Genomic DNA, 26,093 nt, shown 5'->3' with positions numbered 1-26,093 from the left:
TGTCAAAGAGAATACACCCACGTCCTGCACAAAGCTAATATTTACTAACATCAAACCTGTCTGTTCTGCCTCTAGTGCCGTGCACGCCGCTGGAGCAGGATGCCACCGGTGCTGCTGGGAAACTCTCCCCCTCCTGCTGTAAGATTACCGGCCTTGTTACTGACACCACGCCTCGCTGCCCTCCTCCTCCTTGTGCTCTTCCCCCTCTGTAGCCAGCCTCCTCTTATCATCCTGCCCCTTCTTTTCCTTCCTCCTCCATTAAGGCTTAATTAACTGGACGTGGGTATCATCAGCTTTCTGCAGCCTTCTTGAATAAACATCTTTATTGACCAAAGTTTTGCATGTCAGTTTAGGATAGCTGGATTTTGTTTTTTTATGGATCATGCAGTTAACCTGGCTTTTCTTCAGAAGAGTCTGAAGCAGGAGAATCCCAAGATCTATAGAGAGATGTGGAAATTTGATCAGCTGTGTAGTTCTGTATATTTTTGGACTTTTGTAGGTTTATATGAGGAATATTTCAATCCTGGAACTTTTTTCTTCCATATTTTTTCAGGCACATCGACTCTGTGGCTATTTATCTCATTTATTAGTCTATTGAGAGACTAGTAAAATACACCTGCTCTCTTCAGAAAAAAAAAATGAATAACTCAAATTCTGCATGCCTTTGCGTTTCCTAGCACAGGTGCTTACCAATTTAAATAGTTTTGATAATACCTTTATGGAAGGCATGCGCATGAAACTGACCTGAAACCCGTAATGAGCATGAAAGAGTCTTTACGAATGTTTATGACGCGTGTCATTTGGTCAAATATGTTACTTTTAATGCAAACTAAACTTAAACCTCTATCATCTATTTTGAGCAGTTTCATGAGTAATTTCTTTGACCTCAGTGGTGCAAGTTAGAGTTACGTGTTTATGACAGGTCAATGTCAAGTTGTCATAACTTAGCATGAAGACATTCAAATAATGCCGACCTTGCATTAAGAAGTGACATATCTGACTGAATTAAACTTAGTAATACAAGTCATAAACAGTCATGAGGACATCATGTTGATGACAGGTCAGTCTCATGCACAACCTTTGGAGTAAAGTGTGCCTTTAAAGTTTTACCTTTGAAACATAACACATATCAGCAACATACAAATACTGAAACGTATTCAGTTTGCTGTCTATGTAAACAAACAGCTCCTTCATTCTCCATGCCATCCTTTAACCCAACCACTTTCCACCTTTCTCTCTGCCTCCCCATCTCCTCCGAGGGTCAAATATTTCACAATTACAACAGTACCCCACCACTTTTGAGGTATGTGTGCGGGTGCAATCCTATATCACTTTACAGCCATCAAGGTGGTTATGCTACGAGCAGTTAATGAGGCCCTGAGTGTCCAGCAGACATGTGGAGCATCTACAGAGGTCTGATCAGCGCATTTCTTTCAACTCTACATTCAGATTTATTTCACTTTCAAACTAGAAGTCTTCAGCTTAGACAGATGCTGACAGAAATGACAGGATTCTTCTGGAGCCAAAAAACACTTTATGCAACTTAGTGCATCCAGGACTTGTAAATATTTGATGTGTAAAATTGTTCCTCTGCAATAAGATCTCCTATTTAATTCTGCCAGCAAAAGTAAATATTCTGCCACCTCATGTGATTCCCTCAGGACTCTTAACACCTCTTTATTAAGCTATTGATGATAATCACAGATGACTCCTCCGCTCAATATATCTATACAGACACCTCACTGTGGCGGTCTAGGATCCCTCCTCCTGACCGTTAATTTGTCTCCTGGAGATTTTAGGAATCAGCACTTCATGAATGAGAAGGAGAATGAGAGAAAAAGAAGAGAGAGTCAGAGAGGAGCTGTTTCGACAGGAGACACTCTCTCTACACTGTCTCTGCTGACTGATGAAGATTAAAGAGACAGAGAGAGAGAGAGAGAGAGAGAGAGAGAGAGAGAGATTATAGAGGAGCAGAGATTGACTGCGAGAGAGAGAGAGAGAGAGAGAGAGAGAGAGAGAGAGAGAGAGAGAGAGAGAGAAAGGGTAAAAGGAGGGAGGGAGGAAGAGAGAATGGGAGATAGCAGGCTATGACAGAGAGAGTGAGGGAGAGCATTTGCATAATGTCCTCCACCACAGTAAGTCCCTGAGGCTACCCATGCTGGATAACAGAGGACCAATACTCTTAATTCAATCTCTTTATTTTTCTAATACTTCAGAAATTAATAATTCGTCCCCATTCCACCCACAGCCACCCCCTCTCGTCCACAAAAACCACCGTGAGCGCCGAGCTGAGCTGCCTAAGTTTGTAACTTTAACCCAAGAAATTGATGTGAGCAGGCCTTGAGGCAGACCTGCTAATGAATGGATAGAGAGAGAAAGAAGAAAGTTAAAAGATGGTCTTTTATAAAGTAATTTAAGAAAATCCTGTTAGCTGGATCAAGTACAAGAGTATAATTTCTTAAAATGGGAAAAAGAGGAGCTTTCGCGCCTCTCTCGCATACTTAATAACAAAATTAAGGAGGTAAAAAGATAAAGAGACGGAATCAATTAGGCCAGGGCTGGTAAACAGTGCTAATTGTAGAGAGGGTGGGATGGCCCATGGAGGTGGGATGATGGGTGCAATGCTCAAGTGCTCACACCCTTGGGCGACTTAATGCCACACCACCTCCCACACTGACGTCCCGGGGATGAGAACTGGGCTGGGGGAGGAAATTCAGGTCACACACACACACCTGCCCTCGTTGTCATCTTAGATTTAATGTGGGGGGGGAAAAGGAAAGTATTCCAGAAGTGTGCAGCACATGTCTGCCATACCTCTTCATTTTATTATTGAAAAACTACTTTTTCTGCACAACATATTGCTAAACTCATTTTCATAAATGTATTGCAAGATCCAGTTATTCTGCTTCATTACCTCTACTTTTCTGCCGCTGGTCCATGTGGCCATCATTCATCACCAGGACACTAAGACGCCCCTTATATCCCCGATGTTCCTGATGCACGATCTTTCCCCCTATGGCAGAGGTGCAGAGAGACACCCATCAAGTAGACAGCGTGTTAACCAGCCACTAAACACACTAGAGATAAGAGGAGATTATCAGACTGTTATTGTTCCAAAGGGGAGGCCTCTGTCACAGAGACCTGGCCGGGCTCAGTCAGTCACAGAGATGGATTGATGATACTATACGTGCTGCTACTCATTATTATTATCTAGGGGGATGAGGATCCTTCACTATCTCTTCCCTCTGTTGTAAGCACACAACCTCTGTAGCTTCACCTCAGACTCAAAATCAGATAAATCATTTTGACGATGACATCATTGTTTTTAGAATATTTTCAGTCTGAACGAGTGTGTGCGTGTTCAAAAGTGCAAAGTTATGGTTGTGATGCAATCTTTTGTTAAATTTGACAGTTTAACCTCCTCACACACACCTTACTGCTTCTGTTACCTCTTAAGTAGCTTTAAGATTCTTAAAATCACTTCAATGTCTGGCAGTTTTATATAGACACACATTTTTTATCTGCCAGTTCAAACTCTTCGTTTAGACTTTATATCACTATAATCTACTACTAGATATCATATAACATGTTCACGTTTTTTATTTTTCATTTTATCAAGTTGAACTTTGTGCCGTATTTTATACTCTTTTTCCCAAAAATTTTAATCAAATATATTTACTATCTTCATAAACTGGTGGATGTTTGGCTGCATAGCACATGTTTATCATTTCTGACTCACCTACATCTTATTAAGATTATTTTATTATTTATATCTGTTATTGGTTATTACAGTATTACTCCTTGCATTTTGATAATTTAATCTGCGACCATGCATCATATCAATTGTCTAAATATATACATGAATATATTTTTTTCTTTCTTCTTTTTTGTTTGAAATGTAGCTATACAAAACAATATAAATTTGTAAAAATTAAGAAGTAATAATATAAGTCCAAATGTATTTTTCAGTATTATATGTACTGTAAATCATTTTTGATTTAAAAGGCAATTTCATTTGACATTTATATCATTATTTAAAATTGCTGTCTGCATTATCTTTCCATCTAAAAGACAGACAGCTCATAATGATCTACAGCCAGTGCATATTACTATGAATTATTCTATTTTTTATTAATATTTAGAGTCAGATTATATCTAAAAATAAAATAAATGTATTTTAGTTTGATGATCTTTATATTTTGTGCCTTTACCTTACACACAAATGTGACCCTTTTGACCTTTTATCCAGTGTTTCACTTGTGTTCCACTTCCTCAGCAGATAAAAGCGAGGATGAATGGTCTCTGCGGGCATACCAAACACTGAGCATTATTTGATTCAGATTCCCCTGGGTGTTATGACTGGGAAATAATTGTACGTATTTGTATTTGTTTCTTTTTCACTGTGGTGTGCTCTGGGAAATTCTTAATACCTTCTAGAGATTATACGGTAACTCCCAAACTCCCATGATTATAATTAAGCCTGACTTGGTTATAAAATGAGCAAATAGCAATTTAGTTTTGCATCGTGTGAGGGAGCATCTCTGTGTGTTCCTCTGTGTCTCAATACATCTTTGCATTTCTAAATATACTTCTGATGGTGCTCGTGAGTTTGAATATGCACATGCATTTTGTGTGTGGCTGTGTGCTGCAGACGGAAGGCATATACAGTATACAGGAATGTTTGCTTATAGGCATGGAGTCTGCTATCATCTTTCTTCTGGCAAAAAAGGAGACAAAAAAAACCCCACAAACATTCCCCCATCCATTCTCTTTCTCCTCCTTATTCTCTATCTTGCACTCACTCTCCAGCTTTCTTCCTCTCTCTTTCTGTATCACTTACAAAGGCAGCCGTTTCCTCCAAAATGAGGCCACGTACGGAAGGTATGCAAATGAAATCATTGCTCGTGGATTAGAATGGGACACCATATACCCTAAATCATGATTGTCAATCATGGCTGGGGATTAAGGGATATGGGCTCACAGACCTAAAAAAGCAACATTTCCCCCCTCAGGCAGATCCCCATTGTGAGAAGCTCTGAGGAAGAGAGGGCTCCACAGGGGAGGAGAGCAACACTGGAGCACCAGTGCCCCCTTCTGTCTGATGTTCACTGCACTGTTTCATCATCAAACACAGTCTATGAACAGAAATAGAGGCTGGCACACACAAGCCTATTCATTTACATTCGATGTAGCCTCAGGCAAAAGCTTGATTAGACAAATGCACATGCTTTGGTGATGCAGTGTTTCATCTTCAGTGGAGGAGAGAGAGACCTCATTTGTTTCTCTGGCATGTGCGCTGGCTTGGTTCGACATCAGTGGGTTAGGAGGGCCATAGGCCTTACAAACGTAACAGATGTTTGTTTGCCCTGTGCGTGAATGTGTTCAGCACTGAGGTCCCTTCACCATCACAATCAATTTGTTTTTTTATGCCGTGTGATTTTTATTAGTCTGCAGTTTTATGTATATTTGCACTTGTATGACACGTGCCAATATACTGTCCCATCGGTGGTGTATATTCCATGTATTTAAGCATGTATTGTATATTATAATAGCCAGAATGCAAAGATGCAGTTTGGACTTTTAATTATACTACTACCACTTTTACAAATACCCATTTATACAACAATAAATATTATATGAAATGTGTTTATTATAGCTGAAAATCAGGTTTCCTGCTTCATATTTAGGAAGTAGTGCAGCTCCTCACACGGAGACGTGTTTAGTGGATTGTGTGTGCAGACCCTGGAGCCCTCAGCTAGAGTGCCAGTCTGTTCCTGTGGAGCAGTCAACCAGACAAACCCAGCCAAGAGAGAGCAAGGCACAGGCACCGGGCCAGGAAATAGCACTGGAAAACACTCCACTACGGCAGAGAATTAATAGTGTTTTTATAGGAGATGGGGGAGGGTGGAGAAAAAAAAAGAAAGAGGGACAAACACACTAGTTTAGCGTCATCAAAAAGAACGGCTGTGTATGATTGCAGTAATCAAGGGAGACTTCCGTTAAGCCCCAACAGACCAGACCTTGATAATAAGAAAAGTGAGCAAAGGAGGAGAGTTGGCACCGGTCACATCCTGCACAGTGCAGCCCTCAGCTGCCCAAGACTGAAGGTGGTGTGACACCTGTGCCTTTTTGGCCCCGGCATCGTACGGGCAGGAGGTCAAGGCCAGGGCAACATCTGCATCACATCAGAGGGCCTGGCTGCGTGCCCATGCCATGAAAGTCTCTCATAGAGGAATCCTGAAGAATAGATTTGAGCACAAAGTGCTTTCAATGAATATTTATCACATTTATACACCTTTCTTATATCAACTGAACGCTATTATTTTTTTTTTAGGATTTGTACTACAAACAGTTGACATTGATGCCACCTGCATGATTTATGAATGTCAAACATTGTTAGTTTTGAGAATGGGCCGAAGACAAAATGCCCTATTTAAGGCCAAAACACGAGTCACAATTACCTGAATCATTTTTCCAAAGGGATCCTTAAAATCCCCCCGGACCGTCTTCCACGGCGAATCCACCGGAGTCATCATTCCAACGACGGGTAAAATAAACCAGCAAAATTGATATGAGCCACCAGCACACTAAAGAGCAAATCATTATGCATCATTAGGTGAAGATTTAGTTTAAACGTGTTTAGCAGGAATTAAGCAAAGCTGTTGTTGACATGGATTGACTGCTGTAATGCTTTATTGTCAGTGCTCCAGGAGGCAGAGAGAGGGCCGGCCTAGTTGGGGGAGCAGCAATGTGCCGAAAGCAAGGATTTATGGGATGTTGAGAGGACTAGCCTGGTGTGCAGAAAAGGAGTGGACAAACAAGAAACTATGGTTGATGATTTGGCAGAGGAGACAAAGGGAGGGAGATGCATGAGAAAAGGGGTAAACAAATGAGGGTGTCTGTGGTCAATGGAAGAGAGGATTCACTTGCAGAATATGCACTCTTAACTTGAATATGGATGTAGACAGCGGATGAATCAGCACACGAAAGGGTCCGTGTTTAAGAAATAGAGATCAGTGTTCTAAATGTCAGAATGAATAGCTTCAGAAGGTTTTGGTTGGGACCTTGCTGAAGCTTTAAAAACCAAATCTGCTTGAATAACAGTGAAACTTTCACACCAACATAAATTGATTTTGGAAAAATGGATCTTTCAGTGACACTATTGACTGAATAAAAGCTTGATCTTACAGCAACATCTCCTTTAAAGGGTGCTAAAAAAAAAAAAAATAAAAAAAAAGCACCTCATGGAGCAAAGATCATCACATTGATTTTGTAGGTGTCCTGGTACCCGGTCAGACCTAATCACAGTGATATTAGGAAGGTTTCATATTATATGGAGGAAATGTACTGCAAGTATTCCTCGAGCAGGAAAAAAGCTTTTAACAGGAAGGAGAATCAAAAGGCGCAGCAACCTGTTCACTGTCCGTTCAACCACAAGTTTTCCTCTCCAGTCCTGACACCTGCGTTTATTTGCATGTGTTGGAGTCTTTATGTTTCTGAATGTGTATGCAAGAGCTGCTCAAACTGACGAGTAAGAGAGGACAGTCTTATCCAGCTCTCCAGTGTTGACAGTATTACTAATCCCCTCCACCTGCTCAAACACCCACCCCAAAAAACACATCCCTCCCCCTCTTCCATGTGCCTGTGCTGGGAGTCCCTGGGGCCAGGCTGCGCCTCTGCCTTCGTCTCCACACCAGTTATCGTCTCTGGCCCGGCTCCGCTCCCCCAACCCTTTCCCCCGCCACGCACATTAATCGCCGCAAAAACAAATAGTTTTCAAATGTTTGGAAAAGACCCACTGTTTGCATCAGGGCCTAACAAAATAATTTTTACAAGCTATCCAGTTGTGATTAGGGCTGAGAGAATTGAATTTATGTGGCATTGATAATATTAATATTAGCCTAATTAATTATGTTGTTTGAACTTGCACAGCACTGTGTGTACCTTCTACACAACGCTAACCAGCCGGCGCTGGAACTGAGCTCTCAGCCGTCTCTATCTCCCCGGCTCTCTCCCAGTCCATGACTACTGCACACAATTCATCAACTCGTAGATATCTAATCCCCTCTGGCTCTGCTCACTTCCTGAAGTCTAAGAAAGAACTTTACTCTGGTGGCAAGAATTCCTATGAATACTTGATGACTTCTATAGAAAGGAAGCCTGTTTCATCTCACTTTGAAAGTGACATTCGCGGAGAGAACTGGCCTAACTTTCTATTCACAGCTCCCCATTTATGAACGATATTCATAGAGGGACAATATTAAAATGCAACATCGTTTTATTGGGTCACTAATTAAGGTAAACAGCAGTAAGGTGGGAGCAGCCGTCAGTAGGAGACAGTTTCAGGCATCAAGTACAAGATCTTCCGTCTGTCTTTGTGCCGAAGACGGTTAATGTGAACCTCCAATAAGCCCTGTGTGAAGAAGGCCCTTCTAGTTTGTTTCCTTAATCATCACAGGTCAACATTTCAGCGTCCCCTGACCCAGAAACACTAAAGATCAGGCCAACAAAGTCTTCGGACTGTGCGCACCACTGGATGAGCAAGTGTTGATCTGTGCAATTACAGTGCCACACACTCAGTGACCCATCACACCAATCATCTGAGCCATGAGGGGACCACCCAAACCTCCCGAGAGGTTCTCAGACTTGTTTATAGTTCAGATCACACTTCTCTGTGATGGCCTCTTGACCTCTGCTTTGTGGTCAAGGGTCAAAGGTGACAGAGGTGGTCATGTGTGTCTCTTAGCCAGACGGAGCTCTATCTCATGCTTGGCCGGGCCGTCTCCGTCGGGTCTCCTACAGTTCATTACAAAAGGTAGCTGTTCCCGACACGCAGTGCTACTGCTGGCCTGATGTCTGACTTTACAGTGTGATTGTTGACAGGCTCCTTTTAAAGCAGCTTCAGGGTCTAATCCTGTGCACAAATGCAGCCACAGAATTTATATATTTGGCACAATCAAAAAAAGTGTTCTTTTACATAAAGCACAGAAATCAGTCATGTCCATTTACTTATAATAGGTCAAATATCTTAGCCACATTGATTGGTGATGGATTAGTGTTTAAAAACAAATCCTAACTCAATAGACATTTAAATTTCTTCAGCTTGGAGAAATAAACAATGAAAAAAGGTCAAATGCACATTTCCCACATTCAAGGAGCAGTGGCCTTTGTCTGCATAATGCACAAAGCAATCCCAGTCTAGTCTGTGTGCCGGGGCCAGACTGATGCTTTCTCTGAAGTGGCAACGGGTATCTTCAAGGTGCATCATTTAATCAAAGCATAATTTACTGGACGGAGCACAGCGAGGTGTGGTATCAGTCATTAACTGAAGTGTCGGCCCAGTCTGGCTGAACGGTAGTCCACTCGCAGCTGGACGAAGGCGTGCAGGAGGTTCCGGTCCAGATTGGTGAGCTGCTCACCTGAACAGACCTGCTTCAGGTTGTCAGGGGCAACCACCAGGAGGTTACAGAGGGCGTGGAGTGTGTCGAAGAGCTGCAGCACCAGAGGAACCTGGAGGACAGAGGGGCACAAAAACGCTTACACCTTGTGAAAGATATACACATTTCAGGTTATTCCCAGCATGGACACAAACAGTCACCACAGATAAACCACTCATTTATATGGATTGGGATTTAAATTTTTGATGCACCTAGTTTATTTAGTGACAAATAAGAGTTAGAGCCTTTGTAGGCAGAGCCATGTTTGCCCTGTGACCAGTGCGTCCTGGACCTATGCCCCCCACCCCCCGCTCACCCTGAAGTCCTTGGCGCATCGTCGGTATTCAGCCACGTCGCAGATGGCCAGCATGCCTCCCATTGAGCTGTAGCTGTATTGCTGTAGATGCTCGTGGATGAGACGGTGGAAACGAATGCCCAACTCCGTCAGCACTGTGTCCACATTTTTCCCGTCCATGGACTTTCGCACGTGCTCCACCTGCCGACTGACGTAGGCGCATACCTTGGAGCAGGCCTGCCGGGTGGGAATACACCCAGGAGATGGAGAAAACATGCTCACCAAACTGACAGCTCAAAAACAACAGGGTGTGTGGATGTGATTTACATGTTGTGTTTTTCTCATTTGCTTTGTTTTGCATGTGAAGTCAGTCGTGGAAGCAGAGGCCTTTTCTCTCTTACTGTTGTGTACTGGATCATGACATTGTTCTCATCCTCAGGCCTGAAGTCAGTCTTCTTCTGCTCTGTCGTCAGGATGTGCTTCATATGTCCCACCATGCAGTTTAGTGTTCTGTGTGGAGCGGAGAAACACATCACAAAATGTTCATGTCAATTCCATATAAACTCTTAAAACACATGCAATGGGAAAGTGCTTTATAAACATGCTGACCTGTCAATTCCCGTGTCCAGTTTAACCTCCATCTGTTCGATCACCTCTTTCTTCTTGTGCAAGCACTCTGCCAACTTTGGAGATGAGCTGGAAGCAGATTTAGAAAGGCAAATTACATTTCAACCGATAATGATGAGATGTTTTATAACAATTATATATGAAATATTGACCTTTAACCTTTTACTGACCTTATCAGGGGCATGAGCTGGTCATTAAACTGCTTGTCAAACAGGTGGAAGATGGAGTTTGCCTGTTGAACCACGTCCAAGAAGTACAAGTTGGCATTCTTGGCATCGGCTGAAGGAATCGCTGTAGATCGACGAGAGAGTGAGAATAAGTCGGACATAAACTAAAAGGTAGCTGAAGGCATGAATCAATATGATTCATAATGAGCAGAAAACCACTGTTGCCTGTGGTCTTTGGCAGGGCATGAAACACAGGTTCTTATTCAAAGCAACGCCCTGCTTCAAGCATCACTGAGGAGAAAGTCCTCAAACCACACGGATATCAATGATGCATTTCTTTAAAGCAGAATGTACCTTGTGAATTGAGCAGCAAGAGACAAAAATGACATGTTTAGTTCCACTGTTGCTGCCTGAAAATGATAAGCTGCCTCTCTGTTATACAGCCCATACAAAATGTAAAGATATGCCAGAAACACAGCCTGCTTTCAACAAGGTAACGTTGATATTTTACTTTGTTTTGTTTTATGTTTGTTAACTGCCATAGTATCCATAGCAACAAGCTTCATCTAGTCAATGGCAAAGTCAGACAGTAGCATGAAACTACCAGCAGTAAATGATGTCACAGGAAGTTTTCCTTGAGTTGTCAAAGCAAAGCAGCTGAGAAGGTTTCAACTCAGATGTACATCTGTCCCATATCCGGACCAAATATGTCACACTTTATTTGACCAGGGAGGACAAAATTTGTGTATTCTTTAGCCACTAGTATTCAACGATCCATTCAGGAGACTATGAATTATGGGTAAATACATCCCATGAGCTGTGCAGATGAAAAAGCTGCTGCAGGATGTACGTAAAGAACCATCGGTACCAGTATTCTGTTTTGTAAAGCCTGGATATGTTTACAGATTGTTTAAGATAATATCAGACAGAGATATGTCATTATTATTATTATATATTTAACACTACACGAGCCCATCGCTTCCTGCTTGTCCATCTGACTTGTATTGTGATGACATTATGGTTTTAAAGAGTTTTGCTGGATGTACCGGAGAGGCCGATCTCCAGAGCGTAGTCAATGTGATCCACACACAGATGCTCGACCAGCAGCAGAAAGATTGAGAAGGCATTCTTGGGCAGGTCTGAAGGATCTGAAAGCTGCGGAAAACCAAAAGAAAAAAAAAATAACATTTAACTTTCTCCCACAACAAATGTACGCAACGGTTAATGCCGTTCGAATCTAGAGAAGGCAGAGTAGCCTCACCCTGTGACATCTCTCAAAGGCATGGCGTGTCTCTTGCAGCAGGTTGACAACCAGCTCTGGAGACAGAAAGGTCTCCCCATGGGTGTCAATGCTGGGACCCAGGGGAAGGTTGGTGCGCTGTCTGATCCGCTCCTTCAGCTCTTGAATACTGTAAAAAGACATAAGATAAGAATTATTATAAACATTCAATAGTTTCTTTGTCTTAAAACCAAACGTCCAGAAACTGACCTGCCAGTGCCAATGGGGCGTTTCTGGTGGTTTTTGGAGTCGTAGTATCGCTGCAGAATCATGGCACCTCGAGTGCGAAGGTATTCCCTCTCCATGTCAATGTAACTTTCCAAGTATGAGGAAAAGATGCTCTTTATCAGCTTGGACAGGAAAGTGTGCTTGTCTGAGCCCAGGTTGAACTCCGTCAGCTTCGTGGCTAAAGCTGTGGTCCTGGAAAAGTCCAACATTCAGACACAAAAATAAGAACGATGGTCTCTGGGTATACAAGGATGGAGTCAAATAACAAACGCACGAGTTAATTACCTGGTATAAAGGTCATAGAGGTTCTTGAGGTACTGTTCTACATCAGAGTGTCGAGTCTCATCCAGTTTTTCCCGAACATGGGCCTGCAGACACAAAGCCAGTTCAATATAAAGGAACGTATGAGGCATGTATGAGTAAGACTTAAATGGTTCATAGCAACAGAAATACCTGCAGCTTGTTCTCGAAGATGTTCTGGATGAGTTTGGCCATGACGGTCTCTGGACTGCTGAAGACCTCGCCCACCTGCTTATTGACCCTCTGGCAGAGGACTGCGGTGTCTTCAAACACGTCGTTCCTCATGTAGGCACCCTGACAAGGACAAACAAACTAAATGTAAATATCTGCACATATTTCTGGCCCAAAGAGAAGTGGAATATTATGTGTATGAGAAGCTTTGCACACACTCACTTCCTGACACTGCTTGATGTAGACGTCCACACAGTGTGCATAGCCCTTTAACAAAAGACATCAGCATTATTTTGTGCAACATTTAAAGGCAGGCAAAAAAAACCTCACTGATACTAAATATGTGTGTTAGTACCACGCTATTGTAATTATTGCACTACATAAGACAAACTACTAGGTCAAATGTGGACCCTGAACATGTCTCCTCCAGGTCACCTTGAAATGTAATAGGACCGCCGCAACCTCCCGCATACGTCCAATCTCCCCCCTGCGTTGGGCTGCAGTGAACTCCTGGATTAACTGCCTCTCCAGGTCATGGTATTTACCTGGGTAGCAATGCAAACAAACACAGACAAGAAAAAAAAAATATTGTGTAGCAAATTTCTAATGTATTCGTCATAGAAACAGTTTAAAGCAACCTTCGCTAGCTAATGAGTTTTTTTTCCTCAAACTTACTTGCAATTTTTGCCTTGACATCTGCAAATCTGTCAGAGAAACACATAATAAACCGTCATTTACAAATTATGTTTCAATTTAAAAGCAAATGTGGGTTTTTATTTTTTAGTAATGATACTTAATTAAAGTGCTGTGATATGTTATTTGTTGGGTTAACACTGTGAGGAACAGACAACATCACTAATACACCACCTTCCTCTTGTCTAAAGCTGCCTGCAGGATGCCTGACTCACCTGTCAAATGGCAGCTCCTGGGCAATGAGATGCAGCTTCTGAATGATATCAGCAGCCTCCTTAATCTGAGGGGGAGAGAGAGAAAGAGAGAGAGAAAGTGAGTGTGTGTGTTAGAGTGAGAGAGAGAGAGATGTCAGGTGAGGCACAAAGAGAGAGAGCACGGCAGGACCATGTGAGGTGGACATCCAGACAGAAAGTGGGCAGGCCTCCGGCAGTGTCTCCACTTGGGGGATCATCATCTTAGAGCAGCCCTCCTCCACCTCCCCGTGTTGAACAGGCAGCTGATAACAGACAGGCTGCGCTCACCTGGGCATCGGCGGCAGCAACAGCAGCAGTCCTGACTTAGCAGCACATCCAACTCTTTATTGGCATGCCTTTTCTGAATGGGCTGTAATCCCACAGGAGTCTAAATCGCCTTCAATAATCTGTCCGGCCAGGGATATCTGTCTAAAAAAGGGGGCCCTGTTGAGAACCCCCCTCCCCCCGCCCCTCCTGACATACACGCTGGCTGAAAAAGCCCCAGACCTACGAAAGGCCCGCCGTCCGCAACTCCTCTGTTCCCGCAGATGCCTGCCTCAGCTAACATCATTACTCTGCTCCCGTGAGGAGGATCCAGCCTTTCTGCTCGGCGAAGGTTTTCTAAGTATCTGTCCCCCAGCTAAGATTAGCTAAATCCCATGTAAGTAATGTAGCCGTCTCCCTGCAGTCAGGGTTTAGCAGCACTTGTCTCCACGCTGGCGGCCCAGCCCTCCCTTTCAGAAGGATTAGCAAAGCCATCCCCCTTCAGCTATTCACTTGCAGCTTTCCTCTTTCCCCCTCGTCTAGAGGTATGCTCAGGAAAAGGAATCTGGCCAGATATTTCTGCATGCCTTTCCGGAAAACTCGCTCCATCTCCAGCTTTCGTCTCTGGGATTGACCCCCAGACTCACTTCTCTGCATCCACTAATGATGTTCCTACTAATAGGAATTAATCTAAAGCATCCCAATCTCTGTACTGTCACCGCAAAACTGCAGAATCAAACTTTCAGGGGGTCATTTGTCTGACACAAACGTGGCCTCGGCGTCGACAGAAACTGAGTAAAAGAGTGCATCTCGTCTTCAAGCATGCATGTTATCGCTGCCCTTACATGCACCATTTTGCTACAAGCTCTATTCTGCTGTAATGCGACACAAAGCTGAGGACCAACCACATTCTCCTTCCTAGACAACCTACTGTAAATGCAATTAGGTTTGACATGAGCATGTTGACATCCATGCTAGTCAATCAGGCAGCTATTGTCAGACAGCAAATGACAGTTTATTAATCCAAATTAGCCGAGGGATCCAACTAAAGGGATAAACTTGACAAATTAATATGGATGGTTTACCTCATAATCCTGTTCACTCTCACCTCCAGCAGTATCACAGCGGGGGCCCTCATCAGTGGTCACACACACACACACACACACACACACACACACACACACACACACACACACACATACAAACCTCCAGTAATGTGAATAGAAGGAACATGTGCAGCGTGCTCACCTTGTCCGGGTTATTGAAGACGTCGCTGCGTAGGTCTCCATCCAAGAACTCGTTGAAGTAGGTCATCAGACGCTGAGCTTCCACGGCCCTCTGGCGAGGCGTGTTCACCCCCTCCAGTTGGTCGCCAAGGTGACAAACCTTGGTAGCCACATAGCTGATGTGCTCGTCGAGCTCTTGGAAATGCTGAAAGGCCACCTGAATTGATACCAAACACAAAAAGATATCAAATAAAGATCATTTAAGATGGATAAAGTTGCAATTTAAAGCTCAAATGATATTAAGGTGGGTGTCTTTTGGGTTCCTTTCACCATCCAACCCACCTGGTTGCTTCTCTGCAGGTCTTGCACTTTGTGTGCAAATTCCTTGGCCTCACGGTGACACTGATGCTCAAGCTTCTCCACCCGCCGCTGGATCTTCTCATCCAGTTGCTTCAGCTCCTCGATGTGGTTCTCAAACTCTTCCAGCAGCCTATCGCAGAGGAGAGAAGGTATGCACGTCCAGAACGTCCCAAACAACATATAGCAGATCCTCCAGTAACAACAGGTAAAACGTACCAGAATTTACTCTTAGTCTTGAGGAGTAATTGGGTACCACAAGGCTAAATCTGTCCCACTGACCTCACACTTACAGTTAATAGTTACAGAATAGTGCCAGATGCTTAATTCCTGGGTCCCCAGGCTTAAGAAGCTCTGAAAACTAGCAGCTTCGTCAGCTGCATTTCAAGTGCCATCAGGACTGTAGAGCAAATGTTCTAAGTCAGCACCACATTTCACAGAGCAGGAAACATCCCAAAATGATGAGTGTATAATCTCCTGACTAATTCCCTCAGCACTGGCTACAGCTTAAAGACATCTCCCATCCCTTCCCAACAGACACTCATTCCCTCGCTGGTGACTCACAGTATGGTGGCCTCCACAGATATGTTGTCTCTGACTCTTCACTAAGAGCTTCCGAGGACGTGGTGGCAACAGTTTGTGGAGGAAGTAGATAAGGCGGGATGGATCTACAGTATAGTTAAAGTGTTATGGCATTTTTGCTTACGAGATGCAACTCTGTCCCCCCACTCCCCCCTCCCCGAGTGTAAACATCATAACAAACATGCGAAGGATTTTTAAAACATATTTATTTCTCGAATTTTCTCCAACCCCATCAAAAACTCTAAATTAGTGTGGCGAAGATGGAGATGAGCTTTAGTAAGTGCAGCAGGACTGGAACAGTTTCTTTAGAAAGTTGATATTGATAGTTGCAAGTAAATAAATTAGGATTATATTAAAAGTTTAACCATATCGTATTCTGTTTGAAAAACAAGTCAAAATAAGGGAACAGCTGTAGTAAGAGGAAATTAACTTAAAGGCAGCGTATATGTTCTGGTTTATTCGTACCGCTGTGATTTAATTGAGGTCTTGATGACGACGTCTAATAAACCTGTGAATATTTGAAAAGATGAGGCATCGTAATGGGAAAACGATTACGCACGTCTAAAAAGATGCAAGACATCCATCACCCTGTTGAGAAACACCACGCACAGCCATCTGAGACCAGTGAACTGCAGGTGAGGAGGTGTGGCACGATATTACTCCTCGGTAAATCAGCAGGAGGGCCACGTGTGCTGCAAGTATGAACTCCAGGCAGCACCCACAGGTACCTTTTGGGGTCAAACGCCTCGGCTCCTCCTTTGGAGCCTCCTCCAGGAGTCCTCCACGCCAACCGTTCAATGTACTCATCCGCATCGAAGGGCTCCTGATGAAGGAGAGGGAAAAAAAAAACAACAACAGCTGGTTAAAAAACGTTTGCAATGAAGCTGCTGCTGGTGTTGTTGTTGTTGTTTTTATTTATTTATTTACTGCACACAAACAGCCATTTCCTCAAATAAGCGAAGTCATGCAAAAATAAAGAATGTTCGTCTTCTTCTCTTTCTGGTTGACGCCTCGCAGTCCGTGATTCATTCTTAATTACACACTATAAAATATTAAAAAATATATATATATAAATAAGGTCAGTCCCGTTAGTGATAGTTAGCCACTTAGCTGGCGTGGAAGCTAACGGCTATCCGCTGCAGCGAATCCCTTTTTTTTTTTTTACCTCGAACAGCTGAGCGGTCGTCGCCATTGTTCACGACTCAGCTGGCAGCGCGGTGAAATGAAACTTCGGAGAAGGAACCCAGAGTCGGCAACGTGGCCGACCACTACATGGATTTGGTGCAGTTTTGCCCTTTGTTGACAGCTAGCTGGTCGGTAAATCCAGCTTCCTGTTTTGGGAGAGAAGGGTGGGGACAGCTGCTTTCACAGTGCGCAAGCGCACGAGTCAGCTGATTGGTTCGTAGTTGTCACGTGCCGTGATAGTAGACATTTAACAACCGCTCGACATCATGTGATTATTAACAGTCGAAGTTCCTGAATCTTTTTTGTTTATATATATATATTGAGGACTTTATCGCAGCCGAACAAATGACTCTACGTGCTTTGTGGATTATTTCTCACGAAAAAGGAGAACACGTGTCAATACGCTTTTCGAGGTTTGTGACCGACGTGATTGTTTTTCATTGATGCATTTCCTGTTCGTGCTCGTGTTGAGCTCCAGGAGCAGATAAACGGGCTGATATCATAACGTGTTTGCACCCCGCAGGAGGTTTTCAACTGCGGAGCACCGTGCAAAGAGCCTGGCGGCCTCGTCTTACGTAGCAGTCCCGGAGGAGAGCGCCGTCCTGCAGCTCCTGCTCACTGAACTCGGCCTGTCGGACTCAGAAAAGTCGTATGTTGCTCTCAGGGATGATTGCCTTTACCGTCCGAGGTCACCAGCCCTGGAGCTGCATGTGGATGGTCCTGGAAAAGGAGTACTGTGGCCAGTATTGGCTGTCTTGCAGGGGCCTCTCATCCTGGCTTGCCTGCCTTTAGTGGATGTCCCCCCCGAGCCTCGGCCACCTCTGTCCAGCCTGCTGTCAGTCTCACAGGGGCTCACGCTGTTGGCAGGCCTGCAGACCTTCCTCCTTGGCTCGGGGAGTAAGCCTGACGGAGAGGGACTGGTCCCTCGCCTGGCGATGTTGCCGTCTGTCCTCCTGCAGATTTGTCCACTTGGCACGCCCCTTGATGTGCCACTGCTGGGGACACCTGCCACATCCACGGCGCCCACGTCCGCGGGGGCCCAGAAGCAGCCGGCCTGGAAGACGGGCCTACACCGGGGTCGAGCTGTGGTGAACGTGGCGCTGTTAGAGACGGTACGCTCCATGCAGTACGGTAACCGGAGCAGACAGGACCTGTGGGATGTTTTTGGCACTGTGACATGCAAAGTAAGCGCACAGCATAAAAAGAAAGCAATCGATGTCATAGCTTCTTTTATTTGCCCGTCTGTTGTCCGTCGTTCTACATTGTTGTCCTTCTGTCTGCAGTGTGAGGTCGAGGGAGTGCTCCCTAATGTGACCCTGACCCTCTCGCTGCCACCAAACGGTTCCCCGCTGCAGGACATCCTGGTCCATCCTTGTGTCACCTCGCTGGATTCAAGTATCCTGGCTGCCATGAGCGTAGATAATTGCGATAGCTCGGCTTTCTCTGGGCCATACAAGTTCCCCTTCTCCCCTCCTCTGGAGCCTTTCAGACTATGCAGCTATACTTCTCAGGTATAAACTTCAACATAAGATCAAGGAGCTTTACAGTCACATGCATGTGCTTATTTTATAAAGGATTCACTGTTGAAATTCCAATTTTCCATCAGGTCCCTGTTCCCCCCATCCTCGGTTCATATCAGCTGAAGGAAGAGGAGAACCAGCTCCGTTTGTCGGTCACCCTCAAACTTCATGAGAGTGTGAAGAACAGCTTTGAGTACTGTGAGGCACGCCTGCCGTTCTTCAACAGGTAAACGGCATGAGAAGACGACATTGTTGAACGCCTCTTGCTCTGTGCTATCTTCAAGAGTGGAGAGTCAAAAATATCTCTGGTGAGAGGCCTTTTAACTGTTTAGAAATCTGTCACATGAAGACAAACTAAATATATACATATATTATGGTCTAGAACCTGATAATAGTAAACTATTCAAGGTAGAATAAATACTTTTTTGTCCAATTTTTAACAGTTTTGTGGTCTCTCACCTTTGTAATGTGAAATATTACATTACATTTCATTTAGCCGACGCTTTTATCCAAAGAGACTTACAATAAGTACATTTCAACCATGAGGGTACAAATTCAGAACAACAACAATCAAGAAAGTACAATTTTCTTCAAGATAGCCAAACTTCAAAGTGCTATAAGTGAGTATCATTTTAAGTGCTGCTATTCAAGGTAAAGTCTGAAGAGGTGTGTTTTTAGTTTGCGGCGGAAGATGTACAGACTTTCTGCTGTCCTAATGTCGTGAGGGAGCTCATTCCACCATTTAGGAGCCAGGACAGCAAATATGAAACAGCCCTGCATCCTGATTTAAGTTGAGCGTGTCTTGTGCAGGGATCAGATGGGTAATGTGGATGTGAAGGTGAGCTCTGGACAGCTGGATGTCTTAAAGGAGAAGAACCTGCTGGTGTGGGCCCTGGGTATGTGTTGTGTTCATGAGCATTAGTCTAAACATTTAAAAAAAAAAAAAATCACTTTCACTGCAGTTGTATATTTCAAAAAAAGAAACCAATGAATTCCTTCTTCTCACTAATATGTAGGACAAAAGTTCCCGAAGTCTCGTGAGGTCACAATGGAGGGGAAGATCAGCTTTTCTGGGCCGACACCAGGACCTGCTGACCCCCTCTGCACCAAACTTACTGCCTACATTAAAGTAAGTTATTATGTCTTATAATAGTCAGCAGACAGTCTCAACATGAGTCAGCAAAAAAATTGTTAAGGCCGTCACTTACTATCCAACTGAATTTTAAGACGAGAAGATTTATGATTCATGATCCACTCAGTTTAATTTCTAGTAGGATTTAATAATAACAATAATAATATGTTTATTTGCATAGCACTTAAAAGATAGATAGACAGACAGACAGACAGACAGACAGACTTTATTGATCCCACAAGGGGAACTTTTTTCGTTACAGCAGTTTGGAACATACAGTAAAAGCAATAAAAAAAATTACAGAATACAAATGGAGATAGTAAAAGTATTAAAAAAAAAAAGCCACAATATATACAAATTAAATTAAATTAAAGTCAACTCAAATATAGTCAAATGCAGGATAAATGTATAATCCCCTGGGCTATGAAGTGATTAACAATTTCACTATTTTCTTCACAGTTGTATTTCAAAGTGCCTGACATGACGTTGTCCGGCTGTTGTGTGGACCAGCATTCGGTGCAGGTGTATTCCTCTGCCAAACCACGGATTGTAACATGTAAGCTACCAACAGATCTGGGGACAAAATGTTTGCTGTGTATGCACAGCTCTTTATCTGAAACTGAAAATAAAATCTCTGTCCCGTCATCAGGCCGAGAACTTCAGTCCAAAGAGTACTTCATATGGAATTCAACAGGTACCGCTCCGGTATCCTCTGGACAGATGATGATGTAGCAGCGACCCGTAAAGAGAAGCTGGGTGGAAAGGTGGACGGTACACTGCACACTAATGAGACTGAAAACACTGTCAAGCGCATGCAGTTATATGTGACCCAATTACATTAAGTTGTTCCTATTCTGTTTTACTGGAGGGTTCACGAACGGCAGAAAATCTAACATTTGCGTGTAAATGACGAGTTCACAATGTCCCAACTGGTTTCAGTATTGATTCTGTTGATGTTTAACTACTTTTAAAACAATAACCGATCCTGTAGTCCAACTTCTTTTATCCCCAACCTTCACCCTCCCTCAAATTTATCCCATTGCAGACACAAGGGCCACCCCTCGCTCTGACAGTCCCACTTCAGTGACTCTCCATCAGCCGGATAATTAGCAGCTGGGGCCTTGTCATCAGCTGTTGTAGGCCTGAAGGAGAGGGGCGGCTGGACTGTGAAAGGCCAGGCTGCTCTGGCCAGTGTCTTGGCTACAAAAGGCTTCTCTTTAGAGCTGGCAGGAGTCCTTACCCACACCAATCACCCCCCCCCCCCCCACCTCTTTTGACCCCATCCTTGCCCTGTCAACTAGTGGCTAGTTCAAACACACAACCTCTCCAACCAGACTGTGATTGAGCGCTGACCCTCTGGCCCTCGGAGACTTTAAAGCAGCCGGTCCCATTTAGGGAGCAGGACCTGGCTAATTGGTAAAAAAAAAAAAAAAAAAAAGTTACAAGGATGGTAAATGGTTGGGTTGTGTCTCGAGGTTGCATAGGTGCTTTAACTCAATTACTGTGGAGCTTAAAGTATGAGATTGCCATCTTCATTGATGCAACACAATCGTCAAGGTAGACCTTTTATATTTGATGCTTAATTACAAAGAAAATACTTGAGGTGCTGCATTTGGTTTCACTAAGTCACCTGAACTATGCATGTTACTCTGAAACATTTCTAATCCAGCTCGGTGTATTAAGTTCAATGAATAACTAGCCGATGAAGGGTTAAATCAGAGGAGATTGTGCCCCGCTATTCCTCAGCAGCCAGACTCCTGAGTGGCCTCATTGTCTGCTGTTGGCCTCTTGTGCCCCTTGCTGGTCCAAATGCTACATTCTCACGTGGATTTCCACTCAGAAGGCTGACCATGACCAATCCTCTGTCAATTGGAACCAATTGCTCACACGGCATCCTTCACCTTCTTTTTATGTAGCAGTACGGAGTGGCAGACACCGAGACCTCTCGGCTCTCCCCCTCCACGATGATTTGGCTTTAAGGCCTAGTGTGTGTGGCTAGCGAACTGGAAAAGGAGAAGTTTTTTGAAGAGTTGGGCCACTCTAAATCTCCTCAGTATCCCAATATGTGGTCAGTCTGGCTCCTCAAGTCTGCAGTCAGTGGCCTCTCACTGGGAGACTTTGCTTTGTTGATTGAATAGCTTGCTAAGTAGATGGACTTGTTTTAATGTGTTGCTCCGCTCCAGTGCCTTCAGTCCATACACCTTTGGACATTTAATTATCAAAATCGTTCATTTATTTCATCTTTGTTTACGATTGTATACATGCATACAAGAAAGGGATTAACTCTTTTATTTAGAGGCAGGAAACAAATTGTGCAAGTAAAGCAGCATATGGGCATGTTACAGATCAGTTTAAAACATCATTAGGTTACATGGATGTAAGTGCTCAAAATGATCATTCAGACTGAAAGGTTTTTCAAACCAAAACATGTGATACACTATTACAAACACTGGAACTGTGGATGTGGACTTCACTGTGTCCCTCAGCACAATAATGACACCCAGTGGCAGAGTACAATAAAAGTTAATGTCCAATTGATTTGATTTCTTTAATACGTTTTATTTCTTTTATTTAAATAGTTCTACTCAACCACAGGCAGATTATCTTCGCTGAATTAATTCCCCCTGCTGTGTGATGTGATCCCAGCAGTGTTCATCTGAGGCGTCCTGCCTGAGGACCAGGCTTTTGTCAGCCACTGTGGCCCCAGGTGTTTGGTGGGAGTCCAGTTCCTCTCAGCCCCTATAAGTCTGCAAAGAGCCGGCCTCGGGGAGACCACTTCACGAATCATGGTGCAATTAGCGTTTTCCTGTTTTCAGTCTGATTATTCCTCAAGAGCCTTTTGTTTGCTTTCAAATAACAGGATATCTTTAGATTCTTTTGTGCTAATTTCTATACAAAATATCCAATAATAGACCAGCATCTTCAAAGCCAGCCGGTTTGAATCCTGACTCTTTGAAGTAAATAGAAAGTTTATTTTTGGGATGTTTTCTATCAAAGGAAGGCTCAGTGAGCTTTTGATTCAATGCCTCGACAGCAAGTTTCCTCACTGTAGTGCATCACTTTCACCCATAGAGGGCACCATAAACTCAGCCAAGAAAGCCATGCCGGGGAACGTCTCCGGGGCATCCAGCGTTTCGATTAAATTGTAAGTTTATTTTGCTCCCTAACCTTATGAAACAATGACCATACTGTTTATGAGCATGATTGTTCATGTGAATTTGTCTTAACCAAGATGGTGCAGTAGCTGTTGTAGTAATTAATGTACATCACCTGACCTGATGTTTTGGCCTTGTTCTGATCCAGATGACCCAATAAAAAATGGTGCTCTTACTCCAGTTTACAGTCCAAGATCCCACTTGTACCTTTCGTCCTCCCTGTGTGACAGTTCAGAGCGGACTCATTCCACATCCATCTACCCAGCTCTACATCAGTCTTCTTTTAACTTGTCCTTTTTATCCAGTTTCTGGAACAGTTATTTCCTCCTTTCTGTTTTTGACACCATGAGCTCGATCACTTTCTTGTCATGTCATCCGCTTGGCACGGAGCCTGGTCTCTTCCCAGAAGACGTCGCTGTCTGTGGATCTTCTCACAAGTTTGAGCCTCTGGATCCCTTCTACATTTGGATCGTCATTAAAAATGCCAAATAGGATGAGAAAATGATCAAACAATAGACCGCATTCAGATACTGTATTGTTTGTATCAGCTTTAATAATTTACAAGCCTACCGTCAGCCGCGTAGACAACCTCATGTCTTCTCCGCTCTCCGGCTTGTCCGAGGTGAGCTTGCTGATGAGCTATCTGGGCCTCTAGAGACCCTGTCTGGAAAGACCACAGCAGGGCCACAAGAAATCAGTGTTGGAAATAAATTTACTCCAATGCTGAACTTAAATATGATATTTGTAACATAGCACACAGATGTCAAATTATCCAATATGTCACAACAACTAAAGATTACTTAATTGCAAATAATAATAGCAGTATTAAAAGCCTAAACGTAGTCACTGACTGGAGCTGTACAAGTACTTTTACTTTGATACCTTTAGCTGTACTTTTAAACTCAGATTTTGAATGCAAGGCTTTTACTTGGTAAAGGTATTTTTAATGAAGTAAAGGAACTGAAGATTTGTTTCACCACTGCAAATTATATCTCAAAACTAAATGGGGTTTGCAGCTGATGAAGCGTATTCTTCCTGCCAGAAGGATTCAAAGGGAACGAATCTATAGAAACAATCATGTGACTGTCAAGATTTTTCTTTGTGTCTGCGAGTTTGGATCTAATGGTGGGGACTTTTCTGTTCCCTGTACCCTGAAAATAGATCCCATTTAGGGGCCAGTCATGGCTGCAGACCACCTCACTTTCCACTCCACCGGCACTTTAATCAGATCCACTGGGAGAGGAAAGGAAGGACTCCCACTCACAGCTGCCTCGCTCTCCCGCCCCACCTCTCTCCAAAGCACCGCTGCGCTCTTTAATTTCTTCAATATAAACATTTATTATCTGAATTATTGATGTTACAGATGCACTTCACTTCTTCCATACTCTGTCCACATGCTTTACCTGAATCATTCTGCTGGTGCCTGTTTGACCGGGTGTAAAAAGCCGGAGGACATCCCCATCTCTGCGGTCCCTGTCCTACAACAAATATCAAAATTCCTTATTAGGTTTAGAGATGGTATGTCGGTGAAGCTGGAGCAGTCAGCAAGATTTTTGGGGGATTTTTTTTTACCATTGCAATTTGATTGGCAGTGCTTGTGTGACCAATTTGAGGTGCTACTGGTTGCGGTGCCTGAAGAGAGATAATGATGGGATGTCTGGGTAAAATCACAACTAGTCACAAACAATAACACAAAATAATGTCTCACAGGGTTCCAGCACAGGATTTAACAAATGAGGAACTTTTTTTTTTTTTTTTTATAACAACCTGGCATCAAGAATAGCTTGTTATAGTTAACTGTATTAGGCAGCAGATTTTGCATGCGGGTTTTGGGTAAAACAATAAATTAAATTGTTCTTTTGCTTCAGAGGGAAGGTTTCTGCAGAGCGCGGTTCTTAAAGCACAAACATGCACACGAGGAATTCAACATTTGGCACAGACTAACCTGAAAGTGAGGAAAGAGTTATTTTGTGTTTCAGTGGCAGTGAGGTGGTCCTTCTCCTTCCCAGAGATCCCGTTGACTGCTCCACAGTGATTGGCAGAGCAGGGAGGGTCCATTGTGGTTCAGGCTCCTGTCCGTTTTCTTGCAAGCTATTACATGGGGCCACTTTATGCAGTCTGGGTCGGGATTCTGTGGAACCCATCCTGCTCTTTCTCCAAAAAGCTGACAAGCTTAAAATACTTTTTCTCCAGTAAAAGCTAAATATGTAAACTTAAATAGTTACAATATATTTCCTGAAGTTAGGTGTTAAGGTAATAATCTCACCTTTCTGTTGTCTTCTTGTCAGGCACATGGGAGTTCTGTCACCGTAGGAGCGCTTGTGTTGTTTGATATTTCTCATGTAGATGTTGAGTCCCTGTGGCTTTTTGGCCCGTCGCGTAGAAGTCCCGTCAGTCACAGAATAACTTCTGAAAGAGACTCTCCACCTTCCCCTTTGTGTTCCAGCTGCTTCCAAGCAAACCTAGCAGCCTTCTCATCTCCTATCCCAGCAAACTTAATCTTTGTCCTGAAGCGTCGCTTCATACAACTGCAATAAACACTTTTTGGTAGTGGTTGAAAGAGTTGGTGCGTCCTCCATTCCTGCCTTCATACTTGACTCTCTCATGATAATGAGCTGGGTTTCTATGGCAACTCTCCCTGCAGGTTACTTTGTCACTCATAAGTTAATGCTTGAAAGAACCTGTTATTTTCCTGCACCCTCTTTGCTATCTGAAAGCCCACAGGAGCGAGGAGAGAGGCAGGTTTGTTGGGAAGTTGTTAACTGACTGAAATATATGACTCCAGCAGTGCTCACAGAGAAGCACTGGGGGGTGGACAAACACCGTCACAGTCGTGGGCCATACTGGGCTGCATGTTAGGCACGAGTTGTGCAGTTTGTGTGATGGAGATAATGTGGTGAAATATCACTTTATTTTGGTTATTAGCAGCAGGGATGGCAATGTCATTTGGTTGGTCAACCACTTTGGTCCAGACTGAAATGTAGTGACAAATATTTGATGGATTGTTCTGAGATTTTGGAAGGACATGAATCATAGTGCCCACATGAGGTCAATCGTTTTGGTTTGTACTTAAATATCTTAGGAACTGTGGTAGTGAGAGTTGGCCTTTGGTTCTGTTTTTTTTATTTTTTTATCCTGCAAACTGACATTCCCAGCTGCACCAGCTGCATTTAGTGTTACATGTTATCATGCTAACATGCTATGCTAATTGTATATTAAACATGATACTTGCTGAATATCAG

General features: G+C 43.5%; 2 protein-coding genes across 2 annotated transcripts; one reads left to right on the top strand and one right to left on the bottom strand.

Annotated features, from left to right (window-relative positions):
• Positions 1-8,260: 8,260 nt before the first annotated feature.
• Positions 8,261-17,248, bottom strand: exoc5 (exocyst complex component 5). Its single transcript, XM_069152161.1, has 18 exons — positions 17,025-17,248; positions 16,588-16,682; positions 15,263-15,410; positions 14,943-15,137; positions 13,413-13,477; positions 13,180-13,208; positions 12,940-13,049; positions 12,727-12,771; positions 12,487-12,627; positions 12,319-12,401; positions 12,016-12,225; positions 11,788-11,935; positions 11,573-11,681; positions 10,530-10,650; positions 10,342-10,428; positions 10,134-10,242; positions 9,754-9,969; positions 8,261-9,510 (listed from the first exon to the last, which is right to left on the bottom strand). The coding sequence occupies exons 1-18, from the start codon at positions 17,049-17,051 to the stop codon at positions 9,322-9,324; spliced, it is 2,127 nt and encodes a 708-aa protein (XP_069008262.1). The 5' UTR covers positions 17,052-17,248; the 3' UTR covers positions 8,261-9,321.
• Positions 17,249-17,283: 35 nt separating this feature from the next.
• Positions 17,284-23,031, top strand: ap5m1 (adaptor related protein complex 5 subunit mu 1). The gene is made up of 8 exons (XM_069152162.1): positions 17,284-17,457; positions 17,568-18,228; positions 18,328-18,555; positions 18,651-18,790; positions 19,375-19,460; positions 19,581-19,693; positions 20,156-20,252; positions 20,346-23,031. Exons 1-8 carry the CDS (start codon positions 17,390-17,392, stop codon positions 20,426-20,428), a joined length of 1,476 nt encoding a protein of 491 aa, XP_069008263.1. The 5' UTR covers positions 17,284-17,389; the 3' UTR covers positions 20,429-23,031.
• Positions 23,032-26,093: the final 3,062 nt, after the last annotated feature.

This window comes from Embiotoca jacksoni, unplaced genomic scaffold (assembly GCF_022577435.1).
Source record: "Embiotoca jacksoni isolate LCO1_2020_lvr unplaced genomic scaffold, fEmbJac1.0.p SCAF_18, whole genome shotgun sequence".
Taxonomy (NCBI): Eukaryota; Metazoa; Chordata; class Actinopteri; family Embiotocidae; genus Embiotoca; species Embiotoca jacksoni.
Note: the sequence above shows the minus strand (reverse complement) of the source record. Positions and strands in the feature narration are given on the sequence as shown.